General features: G+C 41.5%; 1 protein-coding gene across 1 annotated transcript; it reads right to left on the reverse strand.

Moving 5' to 3' along the window:
• Positions 1 to 262: 262 nt before the first annotated feature.
• Positions 263 to 19,341, reverse strand: abat (4-aminobutyrate aminotransferase). The gene is made up of 16 exons (XM_044050944.1): positions 19,263 to 19,341; positions 13,980 to 14,085; positions 11,872 to 11,969; positions 11,746 to 11,775; positions 10,345 to 10,462; positions 7,899 to 7,948; positions 7,739 to 7,819; positions 6,788 to 6,880; positions 6,049 to 6,111; positions 5,639 to 5,702; positions 4,635 to 4,783; positions 3,705 to 3,842; positions 3,153 to 3,320; positions 1,915 to 2,061; positions 1,263 to 1,374; positions 263 to 1,144 (listed from the first exon to the last, which is right to left on the reverse strand). Exons 2-16 carry the CDS (start codon positions 14,047 to 14,049, stop codon positions 1,023 to 1,025), a joined length of 1,503 nt encoding a protein of 500 aa, XP_043906879.1. The 5' UTR covers positions 14,050 to 14,085; positions 19,263 to 19,341; the 3' UTR covers positions 263 to 1,022.
• Positions 19,342 to 19,466: the final 125 nt, after the last annotated feature.

The raw sequence follows: 19,466 nt of genomic DNA on the forward strand, positions 1-19,466 counted from the left end.
TTAACCTTGTTCTGTCTTCTGTCCTCTGTCCTCTGTCCTCCCTCTCTCTCTCTGTCTGTCTCTATTGCGTGTAGAAATACAAACATGTCACATGACATTGTAAGTTGATGAAACCTCTAAAAAGACGACGAGTTAAAAGTGAGAACGTGGTCAATTTGAAATCATCATCCTACGACAAAGACTAACATTACTAACACAAGGACATTTCTAAATGGGCAACATCAAAACCACATGCGGGCTGGCGTCATAGCTGTGTTGTCATTTCTAAATGGGCAACATCAAAACCACATGCGGGCTGGCGTCATAGCTGTGTTGTCATGGACACAGTTGTGCGTCTTAAGGATGATCATCTGACCGTGTTACAGTCTCAGTGACTGGAAAGCAGGTGGTCGGGTATAACCGGGAGTAAAAGAAGTCTGTATCCAAGTCTATGTTCCGAGATAATGATTAACTAAGCTACTTGACGTTTGTCTAATGCATGCTAACACCTGCCGTTCAACAAGGACTTCAGCACAGTTCTCCTGAAGGATAGTAAAGAGCATCAAAGCTCCTCAGATGTTGTCTTTACTCTGTGCTGATGACATGATCACAGCTTTGAAGGTCATTTCAAAATCATAGATGAAACATGAAATTAAAACTTCATATTTCTTGTCTCCTACATGAAGCACAGTTTGGGTGAGATGGTCTAATGAAGTGGACATGCTCATGATATGGACTTCATCCAGACTAAAGCTAGTCTAGTCTGGTCAGTCTACACAGAACAACATGAATAACGTGTAAAAAGGGCCATCGTACCAGCGGACACCTGCTCTAATATCCATGTTAATGGCAGCACAAGTAAAAAGACATCACCGAGGAGTAAACGTAGACTGACCATGGCACGGGGTCTTGTACCAGAGGTTGTATCTGTGTGAGTTATTGGGTGTGTCATGCTTATCATGACAGGCTGTGTGCGGTTTTCCCCTCCCTCTCCTCTGGATCCACTCTTGTTCTGTTTTTCCGGTTTTCTCTCGGGTCAGGATTTATTTGATCTGGGCCAACACGTCATTAAAGATGTTGAGGAACATGTGAACATGGTGTTCCTTGAAGACCAGCGCTGGACGGAAACGGATCGATCGGTCTCCGCACCCTCCCAGGAGAATACCTGCCACAGACGGCACAGTTAGTGCTTGGAGGTATGATCGTCGTCTATCGTCATGTGACTGGGACGACACACAATTCTACAAGATACAACAACAACGACAAAAACAGCTGTTTCACACCTTTGTCTCTGGCCTTGAGCAAGATGCTGTTGCGTGTTTCATCACTGCAGACGTCGATGGCACAGAAGGTTCCCTGTCCTCGAGCGCGACTCAGGACGCCGGGGTATCGAGCCTGCGGATCACACGCACGATTCGGAGTCAGCTACACAAAACCTGCTCATGACTGAAGACATGAAACAATCATCAGGTAGTAGTTCTGTCCATCACGTCCACATGAAGGTCGCGTGAAGGTCCACATAAGTCTTCCAGTCCACTACGGTCAATTTAGACTGTGGGAGGAGAGCGGAGAATGCAGAAAGGCCCTTGTTCTGACCGGGTGTCAAACCTGGGTCTTCTTGCTGCAAAGGCAAGATCACTAACCACTACACAACCGTGTGGCCAGGGATGTCAATATTACTCTAATCTAATAAATCCTTATTGATGACGACCTCATGGGTACAGGGGAGAAAGCTTGTGTGATTTTGTGTGTGTGTGTGTGTTACAAAAGTTATAAAATATACTGTATAGTTCTTTCCCATGATTATCAAACGAGGTCTTATTACTATTATTGTTTTGATTGAGAGAGAGAGAGACAGACAGAGAGACAGACATAATATGAATAATCGTGAGTCATTTTAACACTCCCTTGACTTTACACATACAAGAATATTACCTGGAGATCATAAAGACCATTTAGCAGAACTTTCCCAGAGCGATTGACCTCCTGCAGAAGATGCTCTCTGCGAATCACATTAAGAACCTCAGCCAGTATCAGGTTCTTTGTCGGGTCGCCCATCCACGTGTTAAAGATGCGGTACGGCTGAAACAGACACGACACATGAACAGACTGTCGTGGTCAAACACACACACACACACACACACAGACACACACACACACACACACACACACATACACACACACACACGCAGACACACACACACACACACACACACACAGACACACACACAAACGCACACACACACACACACACACACACACACACACAGATAGACACACACACACAAATGCAGACACACACACACACACACACACACACAGACAGACACACACAGATAGACACACACACACACACGCAGGCACACACACACACACAGCACACACACACACACAGACACACACACAGACACACACAAACACACGCACACACACAATAGACACACACACACAGACTCACACAGACAGACACACACAGACACACACACACACACACAAACAGACACACACAAACACACGCACACACACACAGATAGACACACACACACAGACTCACACAGACAGACACACAGATAGACACACACACACACACACACAAACGCAGACACACACACACACACATAATGGAATTTGGTGCAGGCTTCACGGTAGCTTCACGGTAGCTTCACAGTAGCTTCATAGCTCAGCTCAATGCTTGGTGACAGGACTCAAGGTTTACGATAATCTTGATCATCCAGGACATGATCAAAACCTACACCCCAGCCCGCCCACTCCGCTCTGCATCGACAAACCGGCTCGCTGCCCCCTCACTGAGAGGATCGCAGAGACACTCGCAGAACTCGAGACTGTTCACTGTCCTCGCTCCCCATCGACATCCGGACAGCTGAAAGCCTCCACATCTTCCGCCGCCGACTAAAAACACATTTCTTCCGACTCTACCTCGACTAAGACGACGACGACGACGTAGAAAAAAACAAAACAAAATGTATACATGGCACTTATGACTAGCACTTCATAGTTTGGTTTACTTGAAGCTCTTACTTACTTCTAGCTCTTGTTTGTACCCAAATGTTTAAATGCACTTTTGGATAAAAGCGTCTGCTAAATGACATGTAATGTCATGTAATAATCAAAACATGTCAAACTTGCAGCAAACACTTGAGAAAGTGACAAACCTTATCAGCCTGTAGTTCATACTTGTGGTAGTAGCCTCCAGTCAGAAGCTTCTTGCTGAATGAGACAATGTCAGCAGGATCGTCCATGCCCCAGTGCTCGTGGGCCCAAAACTTCCCTGTGGTGCCCCCACCAGTTTGGACTTCATCCACATGGAAAGCACAGCCATGCTGGGGGTAGATCAACAGTTACAGAGTGAAGGCAGAAGTCTTTACAGGGAGAACTGCTGACGGTGCTGGACCAAGTGTTACCATAACTATGTCAGTACATGCCAGTACATTACAGTACAGTGTTAATATGATAATCACAATCAGAAATACTTCATGAATCTCAGGAGGAAATTGCTTTTGTTAGTTACTCCAACAACAACAATAAGAATAATTATGTATTTAAATTTAAGGGCACCTTTCAAAGCACTCAAGATCGGATCTCACGCTTATGGTAAAACATAATACAGTCAAATCCACGGATGATAATCCTTAACTGCTCCTTCTTTGAAGTTGTTCCTCTGCCATGTGAATGATGACTTTATTACTCAGAGTGATAACCTTTACCTTGCTTGCAATGTTTCGAAGGCCTTTGAAGAAGTTTGCAGAGGCGTGGTTATCTCCACCTTCAGCCTGGATTGGTTCAATCACAATTCCTGCCACAGGCCTTCCCTTCTGCCTCCACTTCACGATCAGATCCTCCACCTGGACGGACACACACAACAAAAACAATGAATTATGTTTCAATAGTTTCTTCACTAAGTAGTTAATAGCCCTACTACTATGTCTGTGGCTGCGAGCCATTCAGTTAATGGAGGAGTGTGTGAATGAGGTGTTAAAATCCCTGCTCCGGCCAGCAGGGGCACTGCTGAGTCTGGGCTTTAACGCTCACACACTTGCAAGTCCCCGCTTTGCTTAAAATAAAAAAAAAAAATCACCAGAGCGTCTTGGACATGATTTTAGCATGATTTAAAGCATGACTAACAGGGGACCTGTAAAATGTCCCCTGTTCAACATGGAGTCCCCTGTTTGTGAGTGTGTAACGACACCAAAGTCCCCTTTTCTACTGGTTCACACACGTACAAGTACACACACACACTATTGCATTTACTTTATCCTAGTTTATATTTATTCTTTTGGATTTACTAACTGGTAATAATGTCATATTCTTACTTAGTACATGATAATAATAATGATAATAAAAATAGTTTTTATTAACCCCCTGAAAAATGACCACAAAGCCACGGAAATAATAATAATAATAATCTGAAGGATAAAAATCGGTTCCTCATACGAATTCGTGCCAGGAGCCATTTTGGCTAAAAAAATAAATAAATAATAATAATAATAATAATAATAATAATAATAATAATACACTTTATTTATAAAGCAATTTACATTTTAAATTTACATTTCAAAATGTAAACGTTTATGACAGAAAAGGGTGGATATAATAACTAACACACACACACACACACACACACACGCAGCGCTCACCTCCTCCAGACAGCGAGCCTCTTCCTGTTCATTCTCTCTGGTGAACTCCTCCAGTGGATACTGCAGAGTGGGAAACGGGGCGATGGGCCAATCAAATGACGGCACATCCAGCTTGTGGATTGCTTTTGAGTGTGTTGTCGCCAGTGTGCCTACACAAGGCAGGAGAGCTGTGTTAGCCACAGGTGCTAATTCAGGTGTGCTCATTTCTCTTTCTACGCCGCCTGTAGCATATGATGTAACATATTCACTTCTATGGCGCTGAAACAATTCATCGCTTAATCGATTATTAATCGATTACTAAATTCATCGACACCTATTTTGTAATCGGTTCAAAGCTTTTTTCATGATTAAAATGAGATTTCCGATTTTTTAAGCTTCTTTAATGTGAATATATAAGAATATTTAACAAAGAAATCATTAAAAGTGAATCATTTTAGTTTGTGGACGAAACAAGACATTTTAGATCATCATCATCATCATTTCCAGGTTTCACAAACACTGATCAACATTTTTTAAGGTTTCCTGATATTTTATGGACCAAACGATTAATCGATTAATCGAGAAAATAATCGACAGATGAATCGATGATGAAAATAATTGTTAGTTGCAGCTCTAATGACAGAGAAGGTGGTAACTGTTCCTCAATCTTTGTCCTTTTGGTCTGTTTGATAGAGAAAAAAACTAAACTGAGCCGTGATAATAAAAATATCCTCAAAGTTTTATCTCATAATTTCGACTTACTTTGAGGATATTTTTTTATTATCAAGACTAAGTTTTACCTCTTTTTTCATTTTTGTGAAATGAGCTTCCAAAAGTCTTAGGTTTGCGAAAAGATTTGACTGACACCACCATCACGACCTTTGAATCACAATTAAAGGGCATTATTGATATTATTATTGTTGTTGTTGTTGTTTGTGTGTGTGTGTGTGTGTGTGTGCATGGACACTCTGTTCAGTGTGTCACAGAAAGAGCTGTAACACAGACGTTCACGCCATGTGACATACCCATGGTCCTTCCGTGGAATCCTCCCATGAAAGATAGAATGCTCAGGTCAGGACAACCCGGAGACTGAGGGAGACGAAACAAGAGAGAGACACACCGTCACCGTCACAGTCACACCTTCACTGTCACACCGTCACAGTCACGCCGTCACACCGTCACTGTCACCATCAGTCACGTTACACCATCACAGTCACACCGTCACAGTCACACTGTCAACATCAGTCACGTCACAACATCCCAGTCACACAGTCACACCGCCACTGTCACACCGTCACCATCAGTCACACCGCCACAGTCACCATCAGTCACGTCACAACATCACAGTCACAACATCACAGTCACACTGTCACACTGTCACACCGTCACGTCACACTGTCACTGTCACACCGTGATAATCACATGACACATGCACCTTGTTTATCATGCAGGTGTTGAGGTCTTCTTCAGAGGGCGTGTTGTGGCCTCGTTCCTTGTTCTAGAACACAGAGACAAAGCTCACTCACACGTGGTTGTTCACAAAACCATTTCACCACTTTAGACTTTCGAAACATTGAGGTTGTTCACAGAAAATATAAAAAATATTCTTCCTCAAGATGAAATAAACATGACTCTGTGCATATTGAAGCATGCCATATATCACATTTTGCATGAATTATCTCTCCGATAGTCGATCCGGTGATTCTGACCAGTATCGGACCGATACCGAAAAGGAGTAAAGCCAGATCTGACTTTTAATAAGTCATGAATTTTCCCCACAATTCAACAGTCTTTTCTGAGCAGAAAGTGAGGTTTTTACTGTAAACCTGTCGTTTGACTTCAGTTCACGTGGATTATTTATCCTTCTTTTGGATTTCACTCAGTGGCACAAACTTAGCAAAGCAACTTTGATGACACGTTTTACGACACCCGGATCAGTGATCTGATTGATCTGGTCTGATTGGTTAATTGGTTAATTGGTTGATTGGTCTGATTGGTCTGATTGGTTGATGGGTTGTCGGTCGAACCAACTGCATACAGAGGCATTTTCATCTCAGCCCATTGGTCCCGCCTCTTGAAAGTGGGAGGCGACGACACCCTTTCCAGTGTTAGCCAGGATATGTTAAGCCAATCAAACATAAAACTAGTGCTAATGCTAATGCTAAGCCACTCACCCTGTACCAGATAAACATTGCTTTGTAGGCGTTCTCATTGGAGCAAGAGCCACAGGCCATAGTCTGAACTCGGGTCATTCCACTGGGAGCCACCTGTGGAGAGCAGGGAACACAAGAGCATCACTCACTGAACAGGTAACATGGGTTTCTAAAATACAATAAAAAGCAAATCAGATTCAAGTTTTCACTGACAAACCTAATTGTATTTTGCAGATATTGTATGTTTCTGTAATGGTTAATACAACAGTGTGTAGAAGATATTTGTAATGCTAAAATATAATTATTACTGTTATCCATGAATTCTCAAATAAAAAAACAAACACTTTTCTTCTTGGAGGACTCGGGTGTTAGTCCTGGACTCTGTTGGCGGTTTACACCCACATGTGTCACTACGTCTGGTTGTGGCGTTCCATGTATGCAGATTTGTGTGTGTGTGTGTGTGTGTGTGTGTGTGTGTAGCGCTGACTTTGACTGTTTGGATCAGTAGAAAGCTAAAAGAGCTGCTTTCACCAGGTAACAGGTGACAGGATGAAAAACCGTCTTCACTTCATAATGTCAAGAAAAGATTCAAGAAGACAGAGGAAATGATTGTCTCACATTTATGTCAAAGAGCGTGAGGGCAGTAAAACACGAGCAAATCATATTCTTAATAATACTATATACATATATATATATATATATATTATTTTCTCAGAGTTCGTCAAACCTGGAAATGATGATGTTAATCGATGACCAAAATAGTCGTTGATTAATTTAGCAATCGGTTAATAATCGATTAATAATCGATGAATTGTTTCAGCTCTAGTGGAAACCAAGGAGGGCACCGGGCCTCTTACGATTGGTCACTTTCAGTGTGACCACACCCACAAGGAACGTCTTGTATTGGACGTCCAGAGCAGAAAGTCAAAGTTAACCTGAAGCAAAGATTTTGTAACCTTCATAGAGACTTACTGAGATCAGACTTTCTGTGATTTTGTCTGGAAAGTTCTCAGGAGGCAGGATTCCCAGAGCCGGACGGTTCACTAGTGTACTCTGAACAAAAGACACAAAACAAAGCCACTTAACCGGTGCAGAGTAAAATGCTCATTGATAATAAAAGTGGAGAACTTACCAGATTGTTAGGATTGGTCATCAGCTTGAGCAGAGCAGGGTGGTTGTAACCTGACAGAAAAGATTATTACATAGTGCAGATTATAGAGCGTGAGCCACAGTCTTTGTCTTAATAAGATATCACAGCTAACGATTATTTTCATAATCGATTAATCTGTCGATTATTTACTCGATTAATCAATGAATTAATCGAGTAAGAAAACCTTAAAAAATGTTGATCGGTGTTCGTCAAACCTGGAAATGATGATGTTCTCAAATGTCTTGTTTTGTCCACAAACCAAAATGATTCACTTTTAATGATTTCTTTGTTATCCGGAGCAAATAAATGAAGAAAATACTCACATTTAAGAAGCTTAAACTAGCGAAAATCTTGTTTTAATCATGAAAAAAGCTTCGAACCGATTAATCGATTATCAAAATAGTTGTCGATTAATTTAGTACTCGATCAATAATCGATTCAGCGATTAATTGTTTCAGCTCTACAGCTGACTTTAAGCTTTAATTACCACCAACAAACTAAAATGAGTTCACTCCTGGTGTGTATTAGTAAGTGTGTGTGTGTGTGTGTGTGTGTGTGCAAATATAAGAAGCTAGAAATTCTTAAATCAGCTCAATCGAGTAAAGAAGAATCATGTAAGTAAACAATGTCTTTGCTGACGACGCATTCTTTTACATACTTTAACTTTGTTAAATGTCGGTCATTTTCTCTGGTTTTCTTCCTGTTTTTCCTCATTTTAAAAAAACCCCTGCAGATTTACTTTTAAATTTAATTTAATCTAAAAAATAAATCTTCTCCCACGTTATCCTCCACATGATAAAGCAAAAAAAACAACAACTGTGAAATGCTGCTTCCTTCTCTAATTGATCTTCTGTGTTAGAGTAAATTCAATTTAAACAGAAATGTGATTTGTTGATCCAGGTTCATCATCATCATCACCATCATCATCATCATCATCTCTAATGTCCCACTGACACAGCTGCTCTCTGTGTCAGGCCACGCCCCCTGCTCTCAGCCCATTCCCATGAACTTCCTGTTGTATAACATTGAAAAAGTCACAGAAGTGATTTCTGGACTCTGAATTTAGTCAGAGTCACGTTTCTGAACCAAACTGTGATGATTTACTGTCGTCACCACTGACATCTGGGAAACAACCAAAGCTGGCCACTTGGCCACTTGGCCACTTGGTCACTTGGTCACTTGGCCACTTGATTACTTGGTCACTTACTGGTCACTTGGTCACTTGGCTTGGCTCTGGTCACTTGGTCACTTGGCCACTTTGGTCTTGGCACTTTCACTTGGCCACTTGGTCACTTGATTACTTGGTCCTTGGTTACTTGGTCACTTGATTACTTGGTCACTTGATTACTTGGTTACTTGGTCACTTGGTCACTTGGCCGGATCATTACTTGATCACTTGATTACTTGATTACTTGATCTTGGTCACTTGGTCCAATTGGCCTGATTACTTGGTCACTTGGTCACTTGATTACTTGGTCACTTGGCCACTTGGTCACTACTTGGTCACTTGATTATTACTTGGTCACTTGGCCACTTGATGGTCACTTGGCCACTTGACTTGGTCATTGATTACTTGGTCACTTGGTCACTTGATTACTTGATCACTTGATTACTTGATTACTGGTCACTTGGTCACTTGGCCACTTGGCCACTTGATTACTTGGTCACTTGGTCACTTGATTGGGTCACTTGGCCACTTGATTACTTGATTACTTGGTCACTTGATATTACTTGGTCACTTGGTCACTTGGCTCATGGTCTTACTTGGTCACTTGGCCACTTGTGATTACTTGGTCATTTGAGTACTTGGTCACTTGGCCATTGTTTGATTACTTGGTCACTTGGTTACTTGGTCACTTGATTACTTGGTCACTTGACTTGTCACTTGGGTCACTTGATTGATTACTTGATTACTTGACCTTGGTCACTACCCTTGATTACTTGGTCACTTGATTACTTGGTCACTTGGTTACTTGGTCACTTGAACTTGATTACTTGGTCACTTGGTTACTTGGTCACTTGATTACTTGGTCACTTGGTTACTTGGTCACTTGATTACTTGGTTACTGAACACCACACCGATTTCCTGCCCCCCAAAGACACAAAAGCACGAGAGGACGAGGAGAGAAAAGGAGAGAGAACGAGTCTCAGAGAACAGAAGGTAAGAAGTGAAGTCTCTAAAATCAACAACAGAGCTGGAACATGAGCAGCTGCATGTTTCCACACCTTTTAAATGTGATTGTATGTTTCAGTCATTCCCAGAATCTGGATCCACAGCAGGAGATAAACAGTGCTGTATATATATTTTAGTTTGGAATAATAATGCAACATTCCTGCCAACACCACAGCATTTAAATGAATATTATATTTAAATATTGCAATATCTATCAAAGCAGCAAAGGTTTTCCATCCAGAAACTGCTACTAACCGATTGGGATGGAGGAGATCTGAGTGTAGATATCCAGCATGCGGTTTCCATCCACATCCACCAGGTAGTTCCCTCTGCTCTCCTCATAGTTACAGAAGAAGTTGATGGCACCAACATTCTGAGAAGAGACAAGTTTTCACATTAGTTCTTCTTCTTCTCTTCTTCATCACTTCTCTCACTACAGATTACATTATCATCTGCAAACACAATGATCCTGCTCAGTGTGTGAGTCCATATTTATGGTTCATGGTCATCTGTGTGCGATACAGGAGCACAAGGATTTGGGCCGGAGTGAAGCTTTTAGAAAACATCTGTGGTCGTTAAACGCCGGAGGTTAAAGCAGGAACGTGAGCAGCTCAGGGAGAGCTCTAAAAGTGGAAGTGAAGTGGTCAGCAGTCTGCTCCGCTCACATGAGCACACACACTAATGCAGAGAGAGTTCTGAGGTGTGGACAACAACAGTGATTTACATCCAGAGACAGAAGCTAATTACACAGTGGAGGACGAGAGTTAAAAGACACTTGAAGACAACATCATTGCATCATCAGACCTGATTCCAACAGGCATCGCTGGTGTGTCTGCACCACACGCTCAGCCTGCACTGGCTTCATATACTGTATAAAGTCTATAGATTCTGAAAATTCACTCAATAAAGCGACAGATGAACTCAGTTACCAACACTGAGCCCCACAGTGCTGACTCAGTGTGTTACATATTCAGTCAGTTTGGTTTTCTTAATGTCACGTAAACAAGTCTCAATAACATCAGGCTAGTCTTAGTCAGACTAACAGCTGCTGACCGTCTGTCTGTCCAGTCAGTCTATTATAGTATGATTGACGTCAATAAACTCATCCTGATGCTGGTTTTTCACGATTACACTCAGAGAAGTTCCAAACTGATCCAACACCATCATGAGAATCAGCTGTGTGAAGATTATCTCTATAGTTTGCGAGGCCAAAAACAACGTTCATATCACGCGGAAAACATGGTTATTAACGTCGTTAATGGCGCGTTTCACTGACAGCGCTAATGCTAACATTAAACCTGTGACTGCAGTCTCAGTGTCGCCACTGAACCTGAATACATGAACAACAGAAACACTAGATCTCAGCAGCTGAACTTTTCTATCAGAGATAAATCAGAAAGGATCAGTCCAGTGTGAACCAGGTATAGGTCAAAGGTCAGAGACGTCTGTACAATTTCAACAGTGATTTCAACGCTGCCTCTGACTTGGCGTCGCCTCCGCGACGTCTCGTGCATCACACTGCCGGACACATGTGACACATGTGTGCACTGACGTCGTATGTCATGTGGTCACGTGACAGAGTTCTTTGAGTCAGTGTGAACACAGAACACAGTGAAGACGACTCGTGACTCATGATGAGGTGGAGTCTCATCTCACCTGGATTTCTCCCAGCTGTTTTGTCAGCTCCTACAGATGGAAAGAAAAAGTCAGAGATAATTCCGTGTTTATATTCCTTTCATTTAAAAAACTTGTTTGTAGGTTTGTAATCTTGTATGTTGTTACCTGTGACCGTGGACCAGGAACTGAAGTTTTCATGGAGGGTCCGTCATATTCACACTCCACCAGAGTCTGTGGCGCTGCTTTGCTGACGTATCTGCAGCCTGGTGGAGAAAAAACATGGAAAATCCTTTTGAATGAACAATTTGAATGAAAATGAATGAATGAAATGAGGATTTTTAAGACTTTTTCATAGATTCAGTTTGATTCTTGTGTCAAACGTCGCGCTCATGACTCCTCTCAGCCAATCAGTGGCCAGCAGTCTGTCGACGTCACGTTAGTATCAGCTCAGATCGAGCAGGAACTAGAAAAAGTAGCAGGTACGAACACTGGGGAAAAAACAAACAAACAAACAAGCAAACAAACAAGCAACAGACAGACAAATTTATTACTCCCTTTGGGATATGAACAGCTCCAACATCCACACACAGCACTGTTAAGATTAGAGTCACACATTACAGGAGACTGGAAAGAGAAAACACCCCAGGTACCAAACACCATAAAGTATAGAATAAAATAAAATAAGATAAAAATAAAAATGACCTATGCTACATATATATATATATATGCATACATACATACACACACAACACACATATATATATATATGTATATATACATACATACATATACACATATACTGTATATATACATATACATACATAGAGGTACACGCACACCTACAGTTACCCCGTATTGCCCAGGGTTTTATTGCACATGTCTTTATGGTTTTATTGCACATGTTATTATGAGTTTTTGTTGTGGTTTTTGTTGAGGTTATTGCACAAACAAACAAACAAACAAACAAACAAACAAACAAGCAGACAAACAGTCGTGCTGGAACTGTGTCATCAATCCCCCACCATCACTTTGATCCGCCTCAGCTGTTTTTTTTTCTTCTTCTCCTTTAAAACTTTATTGACATTTTTATCACCACTGAATCTAACTCTAATCCCAGCACTAAACTTCCTGTGATCACCTTTGCTTGATTTGACAAAGTGTTCCAATGTTGACATGAGCGATCACTGTGAAGCCTCAGCAGACTCTCATAAACCAGAGTTTCTCTGTGGTGACGTAGAACTTGACTTGAAATGTTTCTATGATGAATTCTTAAGTTTAATAGATAAACACGTCGTAACAATCCTTGGTTCTCTTTGGAGTCTGTGGCAGAAATAAGTTCTGTTTTAATCAGAAACAAGAACAAGTTTGAACAATCACAGAGAGATTTTGGCACATTGTGAAATCCTCTTCCAACCATGTGTCAACCGCTGAACTCCCTAAGATAAGATAAGAGAGTCCTTCATTTGTCCCGCAGTGGGGAAAAGCAGCAAGATAAAGATAATAAATAATAAACATGCATTACCAAAAAAAGAAAATAACACTTAGACTATAAAAAAATAGTTGAAATAGATGTAGAATGTACATTATAGACAGTTAGCAGAATATACACAGTATGGACTTATGGATATTTACAGCAAATCTTCCTTAATGGTTTGGTTTAACTCTCACACTCGTACTCTTGAACAACTTTTACAAAGATTAACAACACCAACACAATCAGCACACGACTAAATCAACTGTAGGCTTGTGAATGCTTCTTCTGTGTTTGGACCGGTGACCGGGTCAGAAACCCTGACCCGGTCACTCCACTCACATAGACAGTGAGTGGAGTGTTTAAACGCACAAATTCTCTAAAAGTCCAATTCCCTTTCACTCGTCCGTGGCCTGCTCGTGTCTAAAAGTGTCTTTTTTTCACATTATATTTATGATTATTTATGATGTCACACGTGTTCAGATGACCTGATTTATCACAACTTTATTATTTATTTATAATAAACAGCTGCAGCCGTGATAATGATCCTGGTTTAAACTGTGAAACCCTGATGCTGCTGCACTTCTACTTTAATATACAGTTTTCATTTGTCACATCATGGTATTGACTTACAAACAGTCACCGACATTAATCCAGCGTCAGCTAAATGGTGAAATGAAGCAGTAACTCGTGAATGATTGACAGGTGTGATGACTTTTCCCTCCGTCTCTGACAAACATGCATGTTGTGTAACAAACACAGAGTCAATGATAAATGATCTCTGATGATGTTCTGTACGTACCTGCAGCGCCGAGCCACATGTTTTTCTGCAGCGAGAGAACAAGCTGACGGCCGATCAGAGAGGACGCCATGACTGATGAGAGGCGGGTCCAAGTTCACCAAGTCACCTATGGACAGGGAGAGGAAGCGAGCTTGTGAGGACTCGTCTTTGAACTTAGACTTAGACTTCCTTTTATTGTCATTGCACAGAAAACACAGCAGTGAAAACTGGAAACAAAATTTCGTTGCTTGGCAGCAGATAAGAAGTGACCCAACCCAGCACCCTGTAACTCTTACACTTTTATCTGTTTCAAGAAAGAATTAGAATGAAACAGTGGTGTGTGTCAGGGCCAGCAGGGCCTTCTCTACGGCCCTGACACAATCCAAAAAGTTCAAATAATTAAATTAAGGTGTGAACGTGTCTGAATCGACTTTTTCAGTACGTTGCGATTATATTTCCAGAAAGAATATGGGTCTTTTGTGAAGCTGAGCTGGATTTTCCACAATGTCATTAAACGCATCACAGACGTGCTCTGATAGTATTGCTGGCATTTCAGGGTTAGGGGTTAGTTCTAACTTTGACTGACATGTGTCATCAGCCAATCACATTTTGATACACAGTGACAGAACGCTCCGGGCCCAGCGGCGTGTCCGACACGAGCCCGCCCCCCCGATGTCAGTTTGAAACTTTGTGGGGTTTTTCTGTGCGATGACAGTGAACTAAGCTTTGGCCGCTGCCTTCACACCATCTATGATCCTGTCTCTGATCTCCTTCATGTGCCTTTTTCAAAGCGCTCGTTTGGAGAGAAGAAAGACATGATTTGAAAAAGGAAGACGGACACCTCGAACAGCACACGCACACGAGTCAACATCACTGTAGATGAACAAAGACAAGACGCAGCTTCATCCACCTCATCGTCAGCAAACCACTGCACTGCATTACAGTGAATGGCTCTGACACTACTATCAGGGAAAAGGAGAAATAACACATACACATACAAAAAACTGAGACTGTGCGGGACCTCTCCACAGCTCTAGGTCGTTTTGAACACCCGTGCGGACCTCGCTGCCTCCTGGCGCCGCGGACGGGTACTCGCTCAACTTCTCCTACTCGCCCTCACATTCTTCATTAATGGTAATTTGATTTAAAAAAGAAAATAAAAGTGGTGGGACATACAAGGACAAGGCGCGGCACACTTTTTTATTAACGTTAGATAAGTTTTACAGAGAAAACGAAACCCTGCTAAACCAAAACTACACGTTGCTTTCAATTTGAAACCCTGGCATATTACTGGTGTTACATGTTACATGTTACATATTACATGTAACATGTAACATGTAACATGCAACATATCCAAATTCAGGTATCAGGATCGGAAGTGAAAAAAAGTGGACCGTGCATCCCTACAGAGAAGCAGGTGTAATTCTACTGTCATGCTTCCTTCTGTCGTGACCACTCTGTGTCACCACAGACACACAAACAAAACACAGCTACACTGAAACCACAGAGAGAGTCATGTGGATCCGACACGTCGTTTGAACCTGTACCTGTGTTTCATGGCTTTTGAATTATCTGCAATACTTCAATGTAGAAATGCTTTTAATAACTGGAGAGAAAAGATTTGTTTTTAGAAATGCAATCATTGATACAAAAAATATTACAAAGTCTTTTGGTAATCAAGCAAATAATCAAATATTGATCACAATTGCAGATAATATAATAATATAATATATATATATATATATATATATACACAAATTATATCTAAATAATACAAGTAATATATAATAATCACTCATGAACGTTTAACATCATCTACTCCTGAGCACGATAGCATGTGTGTGAGAGAGAGTTGTGAATGAGGGGTGTGTCCCTGCATACACTGCCTCCTCCCTCTCTAACGGGTTCCTCATTGGGAATCAACACACACACACACACACACACCTGCTGCTTGCAATCAAGAAAAGTCCGGCATGTCCCAGCATTCCTTTTAGAACAGTTTCTGTCCCTGAACTGATATCCCAGCTTTCATCCCTTATATCAAGACATCATCATCATCGTCATCATCATCATCATCTCCCTTGTTGGGACGACTTTGTGCAAATTCAATAAAATAAACCTGTGTTAGAAGAATGAATTTAAACGTCAGTGCTGAGTAACTGGGTTTGAAAAATCTCTCTCTGTCTCTGCCCCTCTCTCTCTCTCTCTCTCCCTCTCTGCCCCTCTCTCTCTCTCTGCCCCTCTCTCTCTCTCTGGTCCCTCTTATGTAACACAGGCGGCAGGACCATGGTCTCAGCTCTTATGTAACACAGGCGGCAGGAACAGGAAAATTCCAGCTATCTGCTTTCACACAGCAAGTGAAACCTTAGCCCCACATAAACACACATGTGTGTAAGCACACACACACACACACACACACACATATCTTAGCAACACAGAAGGAACTGGATGAATCTGGTTTAGAGTATAGAGTTACACAAGACTGCATCCTCATGTGAAGGGTGAGCTGAACTGGGATAAACTGGAATCACAACACAATAGGAAGTCAAAACATATATTTTACAGTAGAATTAACATATACATGACATTATACATAACATTAACATATACATGTGTATATATATATATATATATATACATACACATGTATTTTTATATACATGTGTATGTGTATACATACACTGAGCTACTCCACCCCCCATATACAGGGTTATATATATGGCTCAGTGGTTAAGACCGGTAGCCTGTGTGCGAAAAACATTATGGTTGCAAGTTCAACTCCGCCCCTGGCTGATTGTACTCAATTCCCTTGTAAGTCGCTTTTAGCTAAATGACATGTAATGTAATGTACTGTAATGTTAGCATACAGCAGATAATGTTAATATTATGTTAGCATACAGCAGGTAATGTTAATGTTATGTTAGCATACAGCAGGTAATGTTAATGTTATGTTAGCATACAGCAGATAATGTCAATGAATGCACGTGTGCACTGGGAACCATGATGCGTCCTGGATGAGAGGCTAAAAAAACAGTAAAATTAAACAGAAAAATGCTGACGCCGTGGAAACAACAGAGGGATCGTTCATCACATGTCCAGTCCATAAAACGGATGGATCTTTGTTCAGGTAAAAAAACATTTCAAAGATCATTTCAGAACATAATTAACAGCAAAATAATTAACAGAAAATTAGTAACAGCAGTGAAAACTGTTTGTGTTTGTGGTGGATTTTATGCTATAATAGTACATGTAACTGGTCTGGGTCTGTTAGTACATGTAACTGGTCTGGGTCTGTTAGTACATGTAACTGGTCTGGGTCTGTTAGTACATGTAACTGGTCTGGGTCAGTTCACTCTGGTATCCTGACATTAAAGATTCAATGATTGATTTAAAAGAAAGACTGTGACCTCAGCTGAACCAGTGTGATGTCACTGAACACTGGAGCTCCACAGAAATTAAATACACAATATTAAATCTAATGTTAAAAATAATGCCCCATTTCAGAGATCAGCTGTCCTTCTGATCAGGATTTAAATCAAATCAATATTTCTGTCAAAGGGCAAAGGTCAGGCTGGGTGACATGGCTTATAAAGAAAGTTCTAAATAAATATATATTTTTAGGTTACAGTATATCCCATATATACATACAAATATACATATATGTATATATTATATATGTGTATATATGTATATATGTATATATACATATACTGTATGTATATGTGTATATATACATATATTTTATATATGTATATATACATATATATACACATATACAATATATACATATGTACATATACATATACACATATGTATATAGGGGTGGAGTGGCTCAGTGATAAAGACCGGTACCCTGTGTGCGAAAGACATCATGGTCATAATGGTCGCAAGTTCAACTCCACCCCTGGATGATTGTACTCAATTCCATTGTAAGTCGCTTTTGGATAAATGACATGTAATACATACATAATATAATACATATACATACATAATATAATACATATACATACATAATATAATACATATACATATGTATCAGTGTCACATGACCAGTAGTGGGCCTATGTGATCACATGACTGGTTACGTTAGATATCTAATCAGCATTCTTTACAACCTCATACTGTAGGTAAGGTCCAAGAGAGACAGAGACAGAGAGACAGAGAGACAGAACAGCAGCAACAAGCACCTGTTGGCTCACATGCGCCCCCTTTCAGTGAGGCAAGGTACTGTCTTCCTCCTCTTCCAGTCACAGTCACACACACACACATACACACAGTCACAGTCACACACAGTCACACACACACATACACAGTCACACACACACATACACACAGTCACACACACACACACAGTCACACACACAGTCACAGTCACACACAGTCACACACACAGTCACAGTCACACACACACAGTCTCACACAGTCACACACACACACACAGTCACACACACACACATACACACAGTCACAGTCACACACACACACACACACACAGTCAGAGTCACACACAGTCACACACACACATCACACACAGTCACAGTCACACACACACACACACACACATACACACAGTCACACACACACATACACACAGTCACACACAGTCACAGTCACACACACACAGTCACAGTCACACACACACACACACAGTCACACACACACACACACACAGTCACACACAGTCACAGTCACACACACACATACACACAGTCACAGTCACACACACATCTCACACAGTCACACACACACACACACAGTCACACAGTCACAGTCACACACACACATACACACAGTCACAGTCACACACACATACACACACACAGTCACACACAGTCACAGTCACACACACACATACACACAGTCACAGTCACACACACAGTCTCACACAGTCACACAGTCACACACACATACACAGTCACAGTCACACACACAGTCACACACAGTCACACACAGTCACACACACACATACACACACACACAGTCACGGTGTGCATGTAAATGACCGCAGGCTTTGAGACACTTGCATAAAAGGATGTGGACCGTGGACCCTGTGAAATCTGGTTCCCACTGGACCAGACTGGATCTGCTGCTCTGAGCTCCAGCCTGAAGCAGACCTCACATCACATCACACTCACAACAACAACAACAACACAAGCACGACAACAGCATTGTGTGATGTTGTGTGTGCTGCACTGACACATTCCTGACTGCAGCTGATTCTGTGTGTGCGCGCGCGCGCCCGTACGCGTGTGTGTGTGTGTGTGTGTGTGTCGATGTCGACGACGAAGGTCTGCACACACTCACCGATGATCCCGCGGAGGCTGCAGGTCTAACAGCGGAGTTTATCTTCTCCTCTCTGTCAGGCTGTTGACTGCTGGAGAGCACGAGGAGGAGGAGCTTGCTCTCTCTCTCTCCCACTCTCTCTCTCTCTCTCTCTCTCACACACACACACACACACACAGTTAAGTCAAGTGTAAAAATAGAGATATATAAGCAAGTGTAAATTCT

The sequence above is a fragment of the Solea senegalensis genome, linkage group LG19 (assembly GCF_019176455.1).
Source record: "Solea senegalensis isolate Sse05_10M linkage group LG19, IFAPA_SoseM_1, whole genome shotgun sequence".
Classification (NCBI taxonomy): domain Eukaryota; kingdom Metazoa; phylum Chordata; class Actinopteri; order Pleuronectiformes; family Soleidae; genus Solea; species Solea senegalensis.

Excerpts from the sequence above, each read along its gene's own strand:
- abat (XM_044050944.1), bottom strand. The coding sequence starts at position 14,049 with ATGGCGTCCTCTCTGATCGGCCGTCAGCTTGTTCTCTCGCTGCAGAAA. Across the intron at positions 11,776-11,871 it reads TTCCTGGTCCACGGTCACAG|GAGCTGACAAAACAGCTGGG; the intron begins GTAACAACATAC and ends TTCCATCTGTAG. Across the intron at positions 6,881-7,738 it reads TCACAGAAAGTCTGATCTCA|GTGGCTCCCAGTGGAATGAC; the intron begins GTAAGTCTCTAT and ends TGCTCTCCACAG.